Genomic DNA, 19,778 nt, shown 5'->3' with positions numbered 1-19,778 from the left:
TTGCCTTTCGCGGGAAAGTGCTCTACCATCTGAGCTACCGAAGCACGAATCACGCCCGGTACTCACAGCTTTACTTCTGCCAGTATCTCGTCTCCTACCTTCCAAACTTTACAGAAGCTCTCGCAGGAGCAGGAGCAGCTTACCAAAATCTGATGGATTATAATGTTTCGGGCAGTTAAGTCCAACTGATGCCATAAATGGAACAATGTCAAATCCAGCTCCCTGGTAAACACACTGGCCTTGTGCTACTACATACACATGATCAAAAAGTTCAAAAAGACGTGCACTTGGTGTGTGCACTGAGCAGGAGAGCTTCTGTAAAGTTTGGAAGGTAGGAGATGAGATACTGGCAGAAGTAAAGCTGTGAGTACCGGGTGTGAGTCGTGCTTCGGTAGCTCAGATGGTAGAGCACTTGCCCGCGAAAGGCATTGGTCCTGAGTTCGAGTCTCGGTCGGGCACACAGTTTTAATCTGCCAGGAAGTTTCATTAATGAAGAGTGGGGCAAGAGATGGAATGCTGCAAAAATAAAACGCCAAGGTGTTCCATCAGCCCACCTATCAGGATTTGATCTGAAGAAAAGTGAGTGGAACAGAATAACTGGTCACACGAGGTGAAATGCAGTCATGTAAAAGTGGGGTCTCAGGAGCTCTCCAGCCTGCGATTGTAGGGCCCAAGAACAAACCATTCAACACATTTTTAGAGACTTTCAGATTATGTATTAGGCTTTGAACTTTGACTGTCTTGCCATTACACTACTAAAGAGATTTTGTGTGAAATAATAATTTGATTTCATCACAAGGTTTTGCCAAATAATACTTACCAAAATCTGATGGATTATAATGTATCGGGCAGTTAAGTCCAACTGATGCCATAAATGGAACAATGTCAAATCCAGCTCCCTGGTAAACACACTGGCCTTGTGCTACTACATACACATGATCAAAAAGTTCAAAAAGACGTGCACTTGGTGTGTGCACTGAGCAGATCACAGTACGTCCTCCCTGGGCAAGCATCTTTAGAAGAAGAATGCACTGAGAGCTGGACAAGTCATCAAGTCCTCTGAAACATCCAGAAGAAAACATTTCAGTAACAGAAATTCTAAGATTGAAATAATTAAAGAAAGAGAAAAGCAACCATTCATCTTGAGATGTGGCAGTGATTTGCTACCTCACTGATCACACTCATCCACTACTTAAGTTACAGAATAAAGTCATTAGATTAAGAGAAGGAAAAATAATGAAAATTATCTTTAATGTGTTCTTTCTTAAATTTGAGAATGATTGGTCCAAAACACTTTGTAATTTGATCTTTGGATTGGCAGATATTTAAATATTAATTGAGCATTAGCATAAGAATTCACTGGTGAGCACGGAGACTGAGCCCAACCATTGTTGTAGGATGGGCTGCTGAGGACCTGGTAAAATGTAAGGCACCTGTCAAGCATCTAGAACGGATTGTCAGAAGGTTTCTGGAGTCTTGGTGTGAAGATACGAAGGGAAAAAACTAAAACTAATGAGCAGTTTGTGGAGACAGACATCCCTTAGCAACAAGAGTGTGGTGTCATCTCAAGCACTGAAACCAGGGAAAAGAAATGTAGTCCATCCAGGAAATTACATTTTTAATGAGTTAGTGTTGTTGTCAAATTATTTCAAGCAGTGCTATCAAAGATTTGCCACTGGAGAAACCAGCATAGATGTAATAACATGAAAAGTTTAAATGTTAGAAAAAGTGATGTGTCTGACATCACAATTGGCAGAAAAGCTGTAAATTGGAGTCACAGACAATTATTTGAGGCAGAAGGTGTCAATTCTTGGCTGAGTCTGCTCCAATTATGCAATAAGCTTTGTAACTGTTCATTTTATGTGAACAAAGTTAGAATATGAACAATCACATACACATTGACTTTACTTGGTGTAGCGAAGTTACAGTTTTGATGGTGACAATACATACAGACTTAGACATTGGTAGCAGAAATGAACAAAGCATGTGCCATGTCTTTATGTCATCTATCAACTTTCTGTTGGTGAAGTCAAATGGCGCTTATCATCTTGTTGTGAACTTTTCCATTTTGTATTAAATCATTGCTGATGAGCTTCTGGTTGCAGCTATGTAGGTCAGCAATTTTATTATCTTGTAGAATATCATGTATCTTGTAGACAAGTATGTTCAGAACTGTCTTCGTGTTTTGTTTTTCCAGGTGCTGTATGGCAGAAGCATTTCTGAGTTGCTAGTAAGTTAAATTTAACAGTTTTATGATCAGTAAGAATAAGTGTCTACTGTAGAGACTCCACGAATTCTGGTGTGTGGAAATTGTATCTCAGCATTTTTCTTGTTACTAATGTACATCAAACTATTGGGTGATGTAGAGCCTCAATGGTAGTGTTTTTTACCAGAGCAGCGTGTTATTTATTTATGGTGTATGAACATCTTCCTTAGTTGTGTTCTGATATTGAAAACACTAATCACACCACACCAGACAGAGCACTACATAAGAAGCAACCCAGGCTGGTAAGCTTTAACAGGTCAAGTACATATAGATGGACTGCGAGTACCCAGAACCAAAAAGTTAGGTCTCTATCCACGCCCCTGGTATTCCTCCACTTACAGTTTCAGGCAGTTTGTTCTGATGTACATGATGCATATTCATCCTATTCAATTAAACTGCTGTAGTAATTATGAATGGCTAGATAGTGTGAGAGGTTTCTGATCAGTGTAATTCTTGCTGTATGCACTAAGAATTTCCTAATAATTAGTGAGAAGTACAGAATAACATCACAAATTGACACATCATGACACATCATGTTGCTATGTAATCAATGAGGGTAATTAGTCCATAGAGAATTCTACAAGCAGAAGGGTTTTAAAAGCAACCCTGAGATGGAATAGTTAGATTTTTGGCTCATCCTTTTTAAAGTCAGAAAGAGAGAGCTCTGGCAGACTGTTCACAACTCTGGTTGATGGCAGATAAGATTCCCATTTGGTAAACTTGTGGAGGAGACATCCAGCTGAAGCCAAGGGCCTGCTAGAGACATGGTGGATGCAGCGAGTTGCAGTTCTGGGAACACGCAGTGGTATGACAACCCACCCTAGAAGTGAAGACTGACTCTGCTTCTGCAAGCTTTGAAGTGAAGAAGGAATCACAAGGTAAGTGCTCAAATACTTTTCCAACTGCTGGACACACTTGACAGAACACAACAGAACAGAATGGATGATAGTAATAGGGACCCAGTAGACCCTACATAGAAGGTATCACTGATATTGATAGAATTACAAGCAAAATTAGCACTACTGAAGATTTGAATCCTGATATATACTCTGCTTGTGTACAATATGGAAATGAAACTGTCACAGAATCTCCAAGTCTTTTTTTCAGTAGCTCAAGTTAAAATGGAACAAATTGTGCCTGAGCTTAACAATTCTGTACCTAGTTGTACTGATGACACTCACGTAATGTCAGACCTGATGAACAAAAATGTTTTAATGTTGTCATTAACTGAGATATTAAGTAATCTAAAAACTGAACTGCAAAAGGATAATGTCAAGATAAATGCCAATATTGCTAAGGTAAATTCCAGTATAAAAACTGAGATTTATATGACAAATTGCAGTGTGAAAACAGAGATTAAAAATGAAAAGATTGATAACGTGCAAACCTATGTGCAAATGAAAATTTCAGAGTTGAAATCATAAGTAAAACAAGCCATTGAAACCTACTTTGTCCAGTTAAGTGTACAGTAGCAAGCCATTGTTTCAAAGCTAGATTCAGAAGTTGGTAGTGATCACAAAAGCTGTGAAACATGCACAAAAGAGTCAGCTACAAATTGCAAAAAGGTTGGAACCCAATGAAAATATCTGTTGCAATTTCATTGAGCAATTAGAGCTAATGCAAGCAGTACATGGACAGACTGTGTAAGAGGAGGAGGAGGAAATTAGTGTTTAACGTCCCGTCGACAACGAGGTCATTAGAGACGGAGCACAAGCTCGGATTAGGGAAGGATGGGGAAGGAAATAGGCCATGCCCTTTCAAAGGAACCATCCTGGCATTTGCATGAAGTGATGTAGGGAAATCACGGAAAACCTAAATCACGATGGCCGGATGTGGGATTGAACCGTCATCGTCCCGAATGCGAGCCCAGTGTGCTAACCACTGCGCCACCTCGCTCGGTGGACTGTGTAAGAAACTGACTAGTATAAGTGATACTATCATGTGAGATCAGTGTACAAATTTTAGTAATGATGTAGCAGATACAAATTGTATGCTGACTGCTGAGTAAAAACTGTCTGATTTATTTCAGCAGGAGCAGATGGCACATAATAATTTCGGTGATGGGACATTGCTTGATATTTACAAGAAGTTTTAAAGTTGCCTCAGAGTGTAGCAGAACACTTCTCTGTTAGCTCAGTGGCTTCATTAGATGTCACAAGTTTAATTATTTCTATCTGCCAACTAATGTGGACAGAAGTTGTTCATACAGGAATTTATGGGCATGTTCCTGGTCTCTTGGTTGGCATAGGAACACTTTTTTTTGTGAGACATTTAGAAGGGGCTGTAGTTTGCAGGCTGAATGGCATTTGAAATTCTGGTGTAAATTTGAAAGAGTTTCATGATGAATTCCCGAAGAAATGGTGATGTTCAGAAATTCAAAGGGAGTCTTCGGTAAATTCTCGAATGGAAATAGATACCAGTCAGATAACAGGACAATGAAATGTTATTGTGAGTACTGTTGGAAGCACATGAAGTATTGACAAGAGAGTGGCTCAGAATCGCTTGCCACTGGTACTGTGTGGATATTGCCATTCCCTATGGTGTAGGTAGTTGATTGCAATGGTGTGAGACCCTGGTAAGGTCATAATGACTTGCTTCCTTCTTCAACTGGAGAGGCTGATGGGCTCTCTCCTCCTCAAGTTCCTTAAGTGTGGAACCACAATCAGTATACTATTCTATGAAGACACTTTGCAGAAACTGCGACACACCATAAAGTCAAAATGTCCAGTAAGGCTGCCAGGTGGAATTGTTGTGTTGCATGATAATGCTCACACCCCACACCACGAATCAGATGAAGGCTACACTTCAGTGATTTGGTTGGAAAACACTGCAACATCCTCTATACAGCCTGTGTCTTTCACTGTGTGAGTTTCACATCTTTGGTGACCCAAAGAAAGACGTTCGTGGGTGTCAGATGAGGAACTGCAAGAGTGGAGCTGGTTATAGATCTGGCAGCGGCTGACCATGTTTTATGGAACAGGAGCTGATTGTCTCATCTCCCAGTGGGATAAATACCTTAACATGTGTGGTGATTACCTTTGAATGGAATCATTCCATGGTCCCATTGTGGTGAGCATTCGGTTTTCATTTGCTTGACCCTTTGTAAGAAAGTATTAGAAACTTGATTCAAGTCCAGTGAATTATATTCAATTGAAGAAATCTTAGAAATAAGTAATTTTAAAATATATTTTACACAAGAAAAAGATTATTCTTTCTTTGTTTGTACATGTAGTTACTAAATAAAAGTATGTGAATATTGAACAAAATTTATGTTTGGATTTCAGGAGGAAATGCACTATTTTCTCTGCAATCATTTTCCATTATTATTTTTTGTCACATGCTCTGTTTTTAGTTCTCCTTATTACACGCCAAAGTGCTGAAAATTAGTATCCAACTGTAATGAGAATCATCAAGTACGACTGGAACCTCAACATAAAATAATGTTTTGTTGCTGCACTTGAATACACAATGTTGCAAATCGAATCAATAATGTACTACATAGAGGTTTCAAACACATTTAAATCAACAGTACATACGTTGTAGGTTCATCCAGGAATATAACTGGTGGGTTGTTAATGAGTTCCAGTGCTATTGACAGTCTCTTCCTCTCCCCACCAGACAGTCGTAGTGTCCGTGTAGCCTTTGCCCCACTGAGACGAAGCATATCAAGGATCTCCTCAACCTAATTAAATGAAGAGAAGAACTTGTTTAGTTGTTGGTGAGCATCAGGAAACTCACCCATTTAATGTGATAAAATTAAATTAAGTTAATGACAAACAAAATTAGTTTATTGTAAGCATATATGATTAACAGCTGTATGTGTTGTTACTGACTTAGCTGCAGGATCTACAAGAAACACTGTCTTGCTTGTTATAAAATTTTAGTAGTAACAGTAGCAGTAATACTACGACTACTAGTAGTAGTAATTGTTATTATTAGAGTTAGTATTATTATTAGTGTTAGTATTATTATTAGTGTTAGTATTATTATTACTGTTACTGTTATTATTATTATTATTATTATCATTAAAAAGAAGACAAAGATGATGGCCACGCGGGGTAGTCGCAAGGTCTGAGGTGCCTCGTCATGGCCCACGCGGCTTCCCGTGTCAGATGTTTGAGTCCTCCCTCGGGCATGGGTGTGTGTGTGTATTGTCCTTAGCGTAAGTTAGTTTAAGTTAGATTAAGTAGTGCGTAAGCTTAGGTACCGATGACCTCAGCAGTTTGGTCACATAAGACCTTACCACAAATTTCCAAACTTTTACATAGATGATGAAACAAAGAAGCTAAATACTGTACACATACATGAAACATTACATTTCAGTGATAAACATGGAAGAATGAAGCACCATAGAAACAGGCAACTATACTTGGGAATTAATATATTTTCTTTCATCTTTACAGGTACACTGTTTGACATAAATCCCGGCTACTGGCTGGCCACTTCGAGGACTAACTCCGAGTCATTCATCACATACTCTTCACCGATGAATGTCGCATATGCCTTCAACAATTGTCGGAGACTTGTTTGGAGGCAACCCGGTCAGGCTGAATGCCTTAGACACACTGTCCAGCGAGTGCAGCAAGGTGGGGGTTCCCTGCATTTTTGGGGTAGCATTATGTGGGGCCGGCATACGCCGTTGGTGGTCATGGAAGGCCCCGTAACGGCTGTACAATACGTGAATACCATTACCCGGCCGATAGTGCAGCATTGTGTCTAGGTATTCGTCTTCATGGACGAAAATTCGCGCCCCCATCATGCACATCTTGTGAATGACTTCTTTCAGGATAACGACATCGCTTGACTAGAGTGGCCAGCATGTTGTCCAGGCATGAACCCTTTCGAACATGCCTGGGATAGATTGAAAAGGGCTGTTTATGGAATACGTGACCCACCAACCACTCTGAGTGATCTACACCGAATCGCCGTTGAGGAAAGGGACAATCTGGACCAACAGTGTCTTGATGAACTCGTGGATAGTATGCCACAGCGAATACAGGCATGCATCAATGCAAGAGGACGTGCTACTGGGTATTAGAGATACCGGTGTTTACAGCAATCTGGTCCACCACCTCTGAAGGTCTCGCTGTATCGTGGTACAACATGCAATGTGTGGTTTTCATGAGCAATAAAAAGGGCCGAAATGATGTTTATGTTGATTTCTATCGCAATTTTCTGTACAGGTTCCGGAACTGTCGGAACCGAGGTGATGCAAAACCTTTTTTGATGTTTGTATTATATATGTGAACCTGAGTGCAGGGCCTATTACTTCAAATAAACAATGGTCACCATATATCAGAACAGTGAGCTGATTGCTTAACTAAATGTAACATATACAGGGTGTTAAAAATAAGTGACGAATACTTTAAGACTCATTCCTCATTGAAACGAGAAAGCACGCATCTCGTGGTCGTGCGGTAGCGTTCTCACTTCCCACGCCCGGGTTCGATTCCCGGCGGGGTCAGGGATTTTCTCTGCCTCGTGATGGCTGGGTGTTGTGTGATGTCCTTAGGTTAGTTAGGTTTAAGTAGTTCTAAGTTCTAGGGGACTGATGACCATAGATGTTAAGTCCCATAGTGCTCAGAGCCACTTTTTTGAAACGAGAAAAATACGTCCAATAAACATGGGTTCGGAATTGCATACTTTCTGCGATAAAAATGTTTTTACAGGTGTTCAACGTGGCGTCCATTCATGACAACACACCCCTCTGCCCTCCTGCGTAAGGAATAATGCACTCTTTGAATAATATCTGGTAGCTGTTGTACCTGGCGGCACACATTGAAGATTCAATTCTGTAGTGTTCGCACATCGTTGATTGACGTGGCGTAGACCAATTCCTTCAACTGTTCCCATAACCAAAAGTCTAGGGTATTGAGGTCTTGGGAACAAACAGGCCAATGTATGCCCCTCCCCCTCCCCTCCCTTCACCACCTGAACAATCCAGCGGACCTGAAATGTCTGCTTTAGATGTTTGCGCACATTGTGACAAGAGTGTGTTGGTGCGCCATCATGCATGAACCAAATTTGTATTCGTTGTTGCAGTGGCACAGCCACTAGCAAGGTAGGCAATACATTAATGAGAAAGTCCAGATAATGCGCCACAGTTATCCTTTGTGGTAGCACGTACGGCCCCATTAACCTATCGCCAAGTACGCCTGCCATACGTTATTTGAGAATTGTTGTTGATGCCCTCTCTTCTGAATTACTTGAGGATTTTTGTCTGTCTGTACATGCTTGTTATGGAAATTAACAACACCATCTCTTGTGAATCTTGCCTCATCGGTAAATCAAAACTTGGGTGTGAACAGTGGATCTGCAGCGCAATTTTGTAATAGCCATTGACAGAACCGCCGTCTGCCACGATGGCCTTAGGGGCTGAATGAGCTGTAGATGTATGGGTACAGCAATTGTTCATGAAGCACACCCTAGGTAAGAGAGTGAGAGACGCCTTCTGCTGCTGCTAATCGTCGCACACTGGTCCCGGAGTTTCTTCCACTGAACGTAGCACATGCTCCTCCATGTCAGGCGTGCGGAATGTGCAGGGCCTTCCACTGTCTGTCTTCCGATGTGCGAGGGTACCTGTGACCCTCAGACTCTAGAAATGAGGGCACTCTGTGGATATTTTTCGGCGTAAAGGGCTCGGGCTCGCAGGCTACGTCCATCTGCTAAACTATAGCAGAATATCATATCCACCATTTCACTTGTAGAGCAGCAGGCATCCAATGCTAGTGAGTGGTGGAAGAGAGAAAATGTAAATGTAGTACACCATTTGTACATACAAAATGCGCAGTAACATTTATTTTTTTTTATTTGATATGCATATTCCATAGATCCGTACATGCGAGTGATTCGCCTGGATGTGGAACGTGTCAATACAATTGTACAAATACAATTAATGCTACAGAATAGTAATATAATTCAATGATATAGATATTACAAGCTGTCATTAAACTAGTATAGCAATTCTCAATATAACATTATAACTATAACATTAACACTATAACATTAACATAATATTGTATCATCCATCTAATAACTAAGAGACTAAATACATCTATTATTAAGGGAGGGTATTACTTCTGGAAAAGAATTCATCTAACGAGTACAGTGGATGGTCGAGCAGGTATTTTTTTAACATACCTTTGAACAGCGTTTCATTTTCTATTGTACATTTAATATAATTAGGCAATGCATTAAAAGTCTTTATAGCCGCATACTTTACTCCCTTCTGTACAAGTGTTAAATTTTTTAGTTCAACATGTAGATCATCTTTACCTCTAGTATTGTAGTTATGGTATGAACAATTTGTTTCATACTGAGCATAGTCTTTATTAACTACATTCATCAGAGAGTATATGTACTGACATGTTGTGGTCAGAATACCTAACTGTATAAAAAGTTTTCTACATGAGGTTCGTGGAGGAACCCCACACATGATTCTGACTGCTCTCTTCTGAGCAGTTAAGATTTTTTTTGAGGCTGGTGAATTACCCCAGAATATTATTCCGTAACTCATTAATGAGTGAAAGTACCCAAAGTAAGACGATTTTAAAATGTTGATGTCCCCAAAATGAGTAATTATTCTTAGAGCAAAAGTTGCTGATGAAAGCCTTTTTAGAGTAAGGGACACATGCTGTTCCCAGTTGAGCCTACTGTCAATGTGAACCCCCAGGAATTTAGTGGATTGCACCTGTTCCAGTTCCTGGTTGTCATGAGCAATTACTATACTTTCTAGAGTTTTATTTTTTGTGTGGAACTGTATAAAATTAGTTTTTTTAATATTAACTGAAAGAGAATTTATTGAAAACCAAGCTGTAACTTCTCTGAGTATATCATTAACATCAGTCTCCAGATCAGCAGTAGACTGACCATCAACGACAATGCTTGTATCATCAGCAAACATTGTGAATTCACAATTTTTACTAATGGACAGGGGTAAATCATTAACATATATTAAAAACAGCAAGGGTCCAAGGACAGATCCCTGGGGAACTCCATGCTGAATTTTGCCCCATTCAGAATCCACTAGATTAGGAGATCCTTTGTTGCAGCCATGTAGAACCACCTTTTGTTTCCTGTCTTGAAGATATGATTTTAGCCAGTTACCTATAGGCCCTTTGATTCCGTAATGATAGGCCTTCTCCAAGAGTATCTTGTGGTTTACACAATCAAAGGGCTTGGAAATATCACAGAAGACACCAACTGGTGACTTCTTACTATTAATAGACTCCAAGACATCATTTGTGAGTGAATATATGGCACGCTCTGTGGAAACCCCTTTTTGAAAACCAAACTGTCTGTGGTTAATAACATTAAGTTTATCAAGATGTGCCACAATCCTGTTATACACTGCCTTTTCAAGAACCTTTGAGAATGTTGTTAAGAGAGAGACAGGACGATAATTTTTTACATCTGTAGCATCGCCAGACTTGAAAAGAGGTCTCACAATGGCATATTTCATTCTCTCTGGAACAACTCCCTCATAAAGAGACATGTTGCAAATGTGAGCAAGTACTACACTTACATCATTACTGCAGGCTTTCAACAGTTTATTAGAGATGTTATCTATACCTGAAGATCCTTTACTTTTCAATGAGTGAATTATTTTTTTTATTTCATTAACAGTTATGGGTGTTACATTTATATCATTAAAACATTGTGGGAGGTTAAGTTTCAGAATATCTAAAGCTTCTCTTAGGTCACCACTGCAACCTATTTGAGAGGTGACACTTAGAAAGTGGTTGTTAAATGTGTCTGCTATCTGTTTACTATCAGTTATTTCCAAATCGTTAATTTTTAGGACAGCAGATTTTTCATTGTCAGATGGTGCAGTACCTGTTTCCCTCTTTATTACATTCCAAATCGTTCTGATTTTATTGTTTGAACAGTTAATTTCAGATTGCATGCACATACTTTTAGATTTTTTAATGACTTTAGTTAAGATTTTGCAGTATGTCCTATAATATTTCATCTGCAGGGGATTATTGGATTGTCTAGATATTATATACAGTTCCCTTTTTCTCTGGCATGATATTTTTATGCCCTTGGTGAGCCATGGTTTTTTGCTTGATTGCCTGTTCTGTAGTCTACAGACCTTTTTTGGAAAGACATTTTCAAATATACCTGATAATTCATCAGTAAATAAATTATATTTTGTATTAACATCATTTGCAAGATAAACATACCTCCAGTCAGTCTCCTGAATGCATAATTTGAATTTTTGGATATTTTCCTCATTCATGTTTCTAATGGTTTTCCACTGTGCACTAGTTTTGTTCTGATTTGTATTAAAGTTGTCAATTGTGAGTATTTGCCCATCATGATCAGAGAGTCCATTTATGACTTTTTCAACTTTGATGTGATTAGTTTTACTCATATCTACAAAGATATTGTCTATTAGAGTGCTGGAAGTGGCAGTAGTTCTTGTGGGAAAACTGACAGTGGAGACAAGGTTGTAGGTATGCATTAAATTTGCAAACTCTGTCTTAGAAGATGAGCTTCCTAGGAAATCTATATTAAAATCTCCAGTCACTACAATGTCCCTATTTTTTCTTGTGAGATACAATAGCACAGAATCTAATTGTTTCATGAATACTTTAAAATTACCAGATGGAGCCCTGTATACTGCTACGATTACCAGTTTCTTGTTACCTTCTACTATTTCTGTGACACATGCCTCAAAGTCTTTCTCTACACAATATTTCTCTACATCTATTGTATTAAAGGACAGGCTGTTTTTCACATAAATAACTGCCCCACCTTTGCACATATGCTTTCTACAAAATGAGGTAGCTAAAACATAATCTGGTATATTGAGCATTTCAATGCCAAAAGTGATATGGTGTTCTGTCAGACAGAGAATATGAGCACAATTTGCGCCTGTTGGTTCATCAATATTTACAATAAATTGGTCTAACTTACAGAGCAGGCTTTGAATATTTTGGTGAAAAATTTTGAGCTCATTTTTAATTACATGATTAGTTGTGGTGTTACCATTGCTGGGACTGAGTTTTATTACTTTTGACATACCAGTATTACAGGAACAGTTTTCTGCAGGGAAGAGGGAGCTGTTGTGCTGGTAACACCCACATTTGTTGTTATTAACTACATTACTTACATTCTGATTGGAACCTTCCCCCTTCTGCCCCAGTACCATAAAAAATCCCCATTTGCAGCTGAGGACTTTCTTGATCTCAGGCACATCCTATGTGGAGCAGCTGCAGTCACTACTGTGCTCCTTTTTGCCATAGAGGGTGGATCTCCTGTTGGTGAGGTTTCTACACTGTCTGCTTGTACACTTGATCCTGTGGGGGTTGGTGTTGCTGTTTCTGCTATTGATGACTGTTCTTCCTCCTTAAATGCTGCTGCTTCACAAGTTGGCGGTGGACTAACGTTTCCCACTTGAGTTGTAACTGCTGGTGCTGTCTTGCTTTTGTATAAAAGACCTGTTTGTGTTGATTCACATACAGGTGCTGCTGCATATGAAGTCTTCCCTTCAGCTGTTCCATTAGGTTTGAAGGAGTATTTTGACGACACTGTATGTATTTCTTCCAATGGTACAGTTTCAATGGGCACAGGTGCTTTTAGAATGATTGTAGGAGTGGTGTTTTCAAATAGTTTGAATGTTTCTGCTAATAATGCTTTAGCGAGTACACGTTTTCCTAGCCAGTTCCTGTGCATTCCATGCCGAGTAAAATGAATCCGCCTTTGGAAGAAGGTAAGACATCATGATACATACCCAAGGTACACAGTAAGTACATATAAGGCACAGAAACACGACGAAAACTAACGTAGCCCACAATGCAACTCAAACCACACAACCGACTGTATACCACCTAGTGGTAGGTAATGCCCTGCCGACACACGTGACGGAGCGCCAGTGTAACGACTGAGCTACACTACTGGCCATTAAAACAGCTACACCACGAAGTTGACGTACTACAGACGTGAAATTTAACTGACTGGAAGAAGATGCTGTGAGATGCAAATTATTAACTTTTCAGAGCACTCACACAAGGTTGGCGCCGGTGGCGACACCTACAACGTGCTGACATGAGGAACGTTTCCAACCGATTTCTCATACACAAACAGCAGTTGACCGGCGTTGCCTGGTGAAACGTAGTTGTGATACCTCGTGTAAAGAGGAGAAATGCGTACTATCACGTTTCCCACTTTGATAAAGGTCGGATTGTAGCCTATTGCGATTGCGGTTTATCGTATCGCGACATTGATGCTCGCGTCGGTCGAGATCCAATTACTGTTAGCAGAATATGGAATCGGTGGGTTCAGGAGGGTAATACGGAACGCCGTGCTGGATCCTAACACTCTCCTTCACTAGCAGTCGAGATGACAGGTATCTTATCCGCATGGCTGTAACGGATCGTGCAGCCACGTCTCGATCCCTGAGTCAATAGATTGGGGACGTTTGCGACGTAACAACCATCTGCACGAACGGTTCGACGACGTTTGCAGCAGCATGGACTATCAGCTCGGAGACCATGGCTGCGGTTACCCTTGACGCTGCATCACAGACAGGAGCGCCTGCGGTAGTGTACTCAACGACGAACCTGGGTGCACGATTGGCAAAACGTCAGTTTTTTCGGATGAATCCAGGTTCTGTTTACAGCATCGTGATGGTCGCATCCGTGTTTGGCGACATCGCGGTGAACGCACATTGGAAGCATGTATTCGTCATCGCCATACAGGCGTATCACTCGGCGTGATGGTATGGGGTGCCATCGGTTACACGCCTCGGTCACCTCTTGTTCGCATTGACGGCACTTTGAACAGTGGACGTTACATTTCAGATGTGTTTCGACCCGTGGCTCTACCCTTCATTCGATCCCTGCGAAACCCTACATTTCAGCAGGATAATGGACGAGCGCATGTTGCAGGTCCTGTACGGGCCTTTCTGGATACGGAAAATGTTCGGCTGCTGCCCTGGCCAGCACATTCTCCGGATCTCTCACCAATTGAAAACGTCTGGTCAATGGTGGCCGAGCAACTGGCTCGTCACAATACGCCGGTCACTACTCTTGATGAACTGTGGTCTCGTGTTGTAGCTGCATGGGAAGCTGTACCCGAACAGGCCATCCAAGCACCGTTTGACTCAATTCCGAGGCGTATCAAGGCCGTTATTACGGTCAGTAGTTGTTCTTCGTACTGATTTCTCAGGATCTATGCACCCAAATTGCGTGAAAATGTAATCACATGTCAGTTCTAGTATAATATATTTGTCCAAAGAATACCCGTTTATCATCTGCATTTCTTCTTGGTGTAGCAATTTTAATGGCCAGTAGTGTAATACCCGTAACCAAGCGTCGCGCAGCCCTTCCTATAAACACGTGTTTATCTACGAGAGCATGCTGTTTCGGACCCATGTTTATTGTACTTATTTTTCTTGTTTCGATGAGTATTACCTCCTGTCAAAGTATTCTACACTTTTTTTGAACACCCTGTACAACCAATGTCTCTCTAGATGCATAGAAGATGGTAATATTTGTTATGCAGTTATCCGCAGAATTAATGTACTCGCAATCATCACAATGATGAACTCCATAGTCATTTTTGTATCATTAAAAGCTCATGAATTAAGGACTACATTATTCAAATCAAATTATCAAATTGGTGCCAAATACAAGCGACTTTGGTTCTAAATTGATTTTGGGATGTATCTGGCAAACAGTGGTGCGTGGTTTAACTGCAGTGTGAGCAATGTTTAACTTACACTGAGCTTCGCGTACTAGGTTGAGCAGATTGACAGGTGTTCCCTTTTAACGTTAGGAGTTTTGGTTTCACTCTCTGCTTGCTCTTGAGGGGAATGTACGGCGGTGTATTCAAAAATCTGTGCGTAGTGGGTTCTAGCTTGCAGAACTGGATTAAATAGGTAGAGCGTAATCAGCGTTGTTGCCGATAAGAAGAACAATGGTTTATGTCGTCAGCACAAGATTTAGTGCGCCACCGCTACCACCGTTCAAAGCAGCCAGACAACGTGACAGCATTTACTCACTGAGCACCCATACCATTCTGATCGTATAGTTGTTTGAATCATCTACTCACAATGAATACAACATTACTGTTGCTGATGCTTTGCCAAAAAAAAAAAAAAAAAAAAAAAAAAAAGGAAATTTTCTATTTGCAGTACGTCCAGGACAGACAAAATCCAAAATAAGGCAGAATTTCGCACGTTTCCTAGAGTTCTTAATTTAATTCCTAATAGTCATACTAACGGCTTTTTTAGGTTACCAGAATATTCGTGTAGGAATTATCATAGTGTAATTACTAGCAAGAAATGGTTCTAATGGCCCTAAGCACTATGAGACTTAACAAGTGAGGCCATCAGTCCCCTACACTTAGAACTACTTAGGTCTAACTACCCTAAGGACATCACACACATCCATGCCCGAGGCAGAATTCGAACCTGCGACCGTAGCAGCAGCGCGGTTCCTGACTGAAGCGCCTAGAAGCGCTCGGTCACAACGGCCGGCAATTGCTAGCACTCTACCACATTAAGCAGTACTCTATTTTTCGTTATTTGTGAGTCGGAGAGCAACACTAATTTGATTTCCAGTCCATCTCCTGACGACTTACTGAATGATTTCTGAACTGCTCTGAGTGTTGCATAGGCTGTCACGTGAGTCTGTAAAGTGTTGTGGCAGCTGGCAGTTAGTCCGAATGCAGACGTGCGCAGAGATTGTCACTGTTAGAGGAGGTAACTCTACTTTTCTGCATGTTTCCTACACCGTAGTTAGTAAAATAACCTAGGACTCACGCTGCTGAAAACCTCAATAACAGCAAGTTCTTAAATAAGATTCTGTGAGCGGTGAATGAGAACATTGTTGGAAGGAAGCAAGGAGAGCTCCCTGCTTTTTAAAACGTTTCCGCTAGGAAAATTTAATGACGTCACCTAATTTGTGTTATTTTGCGATGGATTTCTGATATAAAAACAGTTATATAAAATACAGTTAAACTTGTCCTGTGTAGTTGCAATACGTATTTACAATAGTTTAGTTAGGTTCATATTTATAGATTGATGCTTACATATTTTTCATAAAATAAACAATTAGTGCAAATAATACTACTGAATACAGCTTGCTTCACATTTTTATTAGTTGCTAATCATTTGAGTTCATCGTTGTGGTAATAACATTCATTCTTCAGTTAACTGCATAACAGATATTATCATCCGTTATGCAACTGAAGTGACATTCATTACACAGGTTCTATATTTACATTTAACCACAGAATCGCCACTTGTACTACATGTTTCTGTTAGGATACTGATCGATTCAGTTAACATTTTAGATGCACCTTGTACTTTAGGACGAGGGCTAAGAACCTCCTGTGTTCTCGAAACTAAGTTATAATTCTTTTTATATTTTTAGTGGAGCGCACATGAATACACCAGGATCCTTGAAATTGTGGTTATCATACTGGTACTAACCTAAATAAGATTTCAAAATGTATACATTTTCTGAAATTTCGGAATTGCTTTACCATTTCATTTTCATGATAAATGCGAAAGAAAATTTTAAAAAAAGGTAGAACTGACAAAGTAAGATATTATATGATCAGAGAAAATGGTTCAAATGGCTTTGAGCACTATGGGACTTAACTGCTGTGGTCATCAGTCCCCTAGAACTTAGAACTACTTAAACCTAACTAACGTAAGGACATCACACACATCCATGCCCGAGTCAGGATTCGAACCTGCGACCGTAGCGGTCGCGCGGTTCCACACTTAAGCGCCTAGAACCGCTCGGCCACACCGACCGGCTTTGATCAGAGACTAGTATGTCTAATTTGACGTTAGAAAATTTGACAACACAATCGAGAGGTGCATAAGGATATTGGAAAGATATATAAAACACATACTAAATTTATTACAGAAGGAAAGTGTAAATTCGTTACGTAATTCTCTAAAGGGAGTAGATAATAATAGGAAGATCGTGTTTGTGTTCATAGCATCTTTCTAGAAAGATCAATGGGACGTGAGAACAGTTGTAGGGAGATTCCTCACGGGATCGAGCATCACAGCTTCAGGTCAACATAGAATACTGTTTTAATCGAACAACATGTTCAAGAATTTAATTTAAATTTTGCTCTGGAGTCTGTGCCATAATGGAACTTCATGAAAGCTCAAAAGTATATGTCACAAGGATATAAACTTGAGTCCCTGCATTTAGTAAGAAATGCCGTTACCATCATTGTTTTGTTTCTGTGACGCCATCTGAGCAGGGAAAAAATGTGATCAAAGTGAAAATGTGACCAAAGCGAAAAATGGAAAAATACAACAGCGCATGAGAAGGTAAAGTGCGTGGTTATTGGACGCGCCGAAGAAGAAAAAGAACAAAAAAGAAAGTGACATTTAGAAACATAATGTATCATAAAAGCAACAACTTGAAATGCCAACAACTCACACTATTTGGTGCGAACAAAGGAAGCAACACATGAAAACAACTCGCTACTGATGAGAGTGCCTACCTGCGAATGACGATGGTCCAGGGCTGCTTTCAGCTCAGCATACATTTTAATCTGCTAAGAAATTTCGTGCACAAGAATACTTACCAATACAGACTGCCACAATCTGAATCGGTGGCAACACGTTTCTTTTTCTTTTTCTTTTTTTTTCTTTAATTCGAGTAGTGCGGAAATCAAGACTCACGGCTGTGCGCTTCTGGCTCCTGGTGAGGTGGTTGCCCAGCTTCAGGTCAGCAGCGATGAGCATGGCCTCCAATACAGTGAGGTGAGGCTGCACTAGGTCCTCCTGCATGATGTAGCGCGACATCTTGCGGAACTGGCGCAGGTTGCGTGGTGACCCATTCGTCAGGATGGATCCCGTCACCTCAGAACACCTGTCGGCAGGTGAAGGCAGCTACTCACTCACGGCTGTCATGGCAATGCACGCACATATACACCAGCAACAAAAACATTTCTCACCATCCTATTCGACCAGTGCTCTCCTAGCTTACTTGATTATTTTCTTTTCTTTCTCCTTTACAATGGTGGTTACTGAAATTTTGCCGATGTGCTACTGTATTTAAAAAAAGACTATTTTATTCTATCATTGTGATAGGTGCGACTTAATGTTTTTGCGATATTAGCTTTACCTAATGCACTAACATCAAGTATGTTGTTTGTATGTTTATGATTACAGCTATGTTTTTTTATCAGTGCATTAATATCTTTCACTCCCCTGTACCCTGCGCATCACCATTCCCGAACAGCAAACATTGAAAGCAAAGAGGTGCGTTATTAACATCAAATCTGTGGATCTAATTCTTTTCATATACTTTCACATTAAATTTCCTTGTATATTCGCTTTTCTTATCACCATCTTAGAGAAAGCTTTTGACAATGTTGATTGGAATACTATCTTTCAAATTCTGAAGGTGGCAGGGGTAAAATACAGGGAGCGAAATACCATTTACAATTTGTACAGAAACCAGATGGCAGTTATAATAGTCGAGAGGCATGAAAGGGAAGCAGTGGTTGGGAAGGGAGTGAGACAGGGTTGTAGCCTCTCCCCGATGTTATTCAATCTGTATATTGAGCAAGCAGTAAAGGAAACAAAAGAAAAATTCGGAGTAGGAATTAAAATCTATGGAGAAGAAATTAAAACTTTGAGGTTCGCCGATGACATTGTAATTCTGTCAGAAACAGCAAAGGACATGGAAGAGCAGATGAACGGAATGGACAGTGTCTTGAAAGGAGGAAATAAGATGAACATCAACAAAAGCAAAACGAGGATGATGGAATGTTGTCGAAATAACTCGGGTGATGCTGAGGAAATTAGATTAGGAAATGAGACAAAGTAGTAAAGGAGTTTTGCTATTTGGGGAGCAAAATAACTGATGATGGACGAAGTAGGGAGGATATAATATGTAGACTGGCGATGGCAAGGAAAGCGTTTCTGAAAAAGAGAAATTTGTTAACATCGAGTATAGATTTAAGTGTCAGGAAGTCGTTTCTGAAAGTATTTGTATGGAGTGTAGCCATGTATGGAAGTGAAACATGGACGATAAATAGTTTAGACAAGAAGAGAATAGAATCTTTCGAAATGTGGTGCTACAGAAGAATGCTGAAGATTAGATAAGTAGATCACATAACTAATGAGGAGGTATTGAATAGAATTGGAGAGAAGAGAAATTTGTGGCACAACTTGACTAGAAGAAGGGATCGGTTGGTGGGGCATATTCTGAGGTATCAAGAGATCACCAATTTAGTTCAAATGGTTCAAATGGCTCTGAGCACTATGGGACTCAACTGCTGAGGTCATAAGTCCCCTAGAACTTAGAACTACTTAAACCTAACTAACCTAAGGACAACACACACATCCATGCCCGAGACAGGATTTGAACCTGCGACCGTAGCGGTCGCGCGGTTCCAGACTGTAACGCCGGAACCGCTCGGCCACCAGCGGCCGGCACCAATTTAGTATTGGAGGGCAGCGTGGAGGGTAAAAATCGCAGAAGGAGACCAAGAGATGAATACACTAAACAGATTCAGAAGG

The 19,778-nt window shown here is 40.3% G+C and overlaps 1 protein-coding gene across 2 annotated transcripts in view; it reads right to left on the bottom strand.

Moving 5' to 3' along the window:
• LOC124619940 (ATP-binding cassette subfamily G member 4-like) overlaps positions 1–19,778 on the bottom strand; it is a 481,958-nt gene that overhangs the window by 27,156 nt on the left and 435,024 nt on the right. The window contains exons 3-6 of one of the 2 annotated variants that reach the window (XM_047146602.1): positions 17,931–18,120; positions 5,803–5,948; positions 900–1,059; positions 144–222 (exon numbers count right to left, since the gene is read on the bottom strand). In XM_047146602.1, the coding sequence (XP_047002558.1) occupies positions 144–222; positions 900–1,059; positions 5,803–5,948; positions 17,931–18,120 (575 nt within the window). Of the gene's footprint in view, positions 1–143; positions 223–820; positions 1,060–5,802; positions 5,949–17,930; positions 18,121–19,778 lie in introns of both variants that reach the window. The other variant, XM_047146601.1, reaches the window with a different exon arrangement.

This window comes from Schistocerca americana, chromosome 6, assembly GCF_021461395.2.
Source record: "Schistocerca americana isolate TAMUIC-IGC-003095 chromosome 6, iqSchAmer2.1, whole genome shotgun sequence".
Taxonomy (NCBI): domain Eukaryota; kingdom Metazoa; phylum Arthropoda; class Insecta; order Orthoptera; family Acrididae; genus Schistocerca; species Schistocerca americana.
This window is presented reverse-complemented; position numbering and strand designations above follow the sequence as displayed.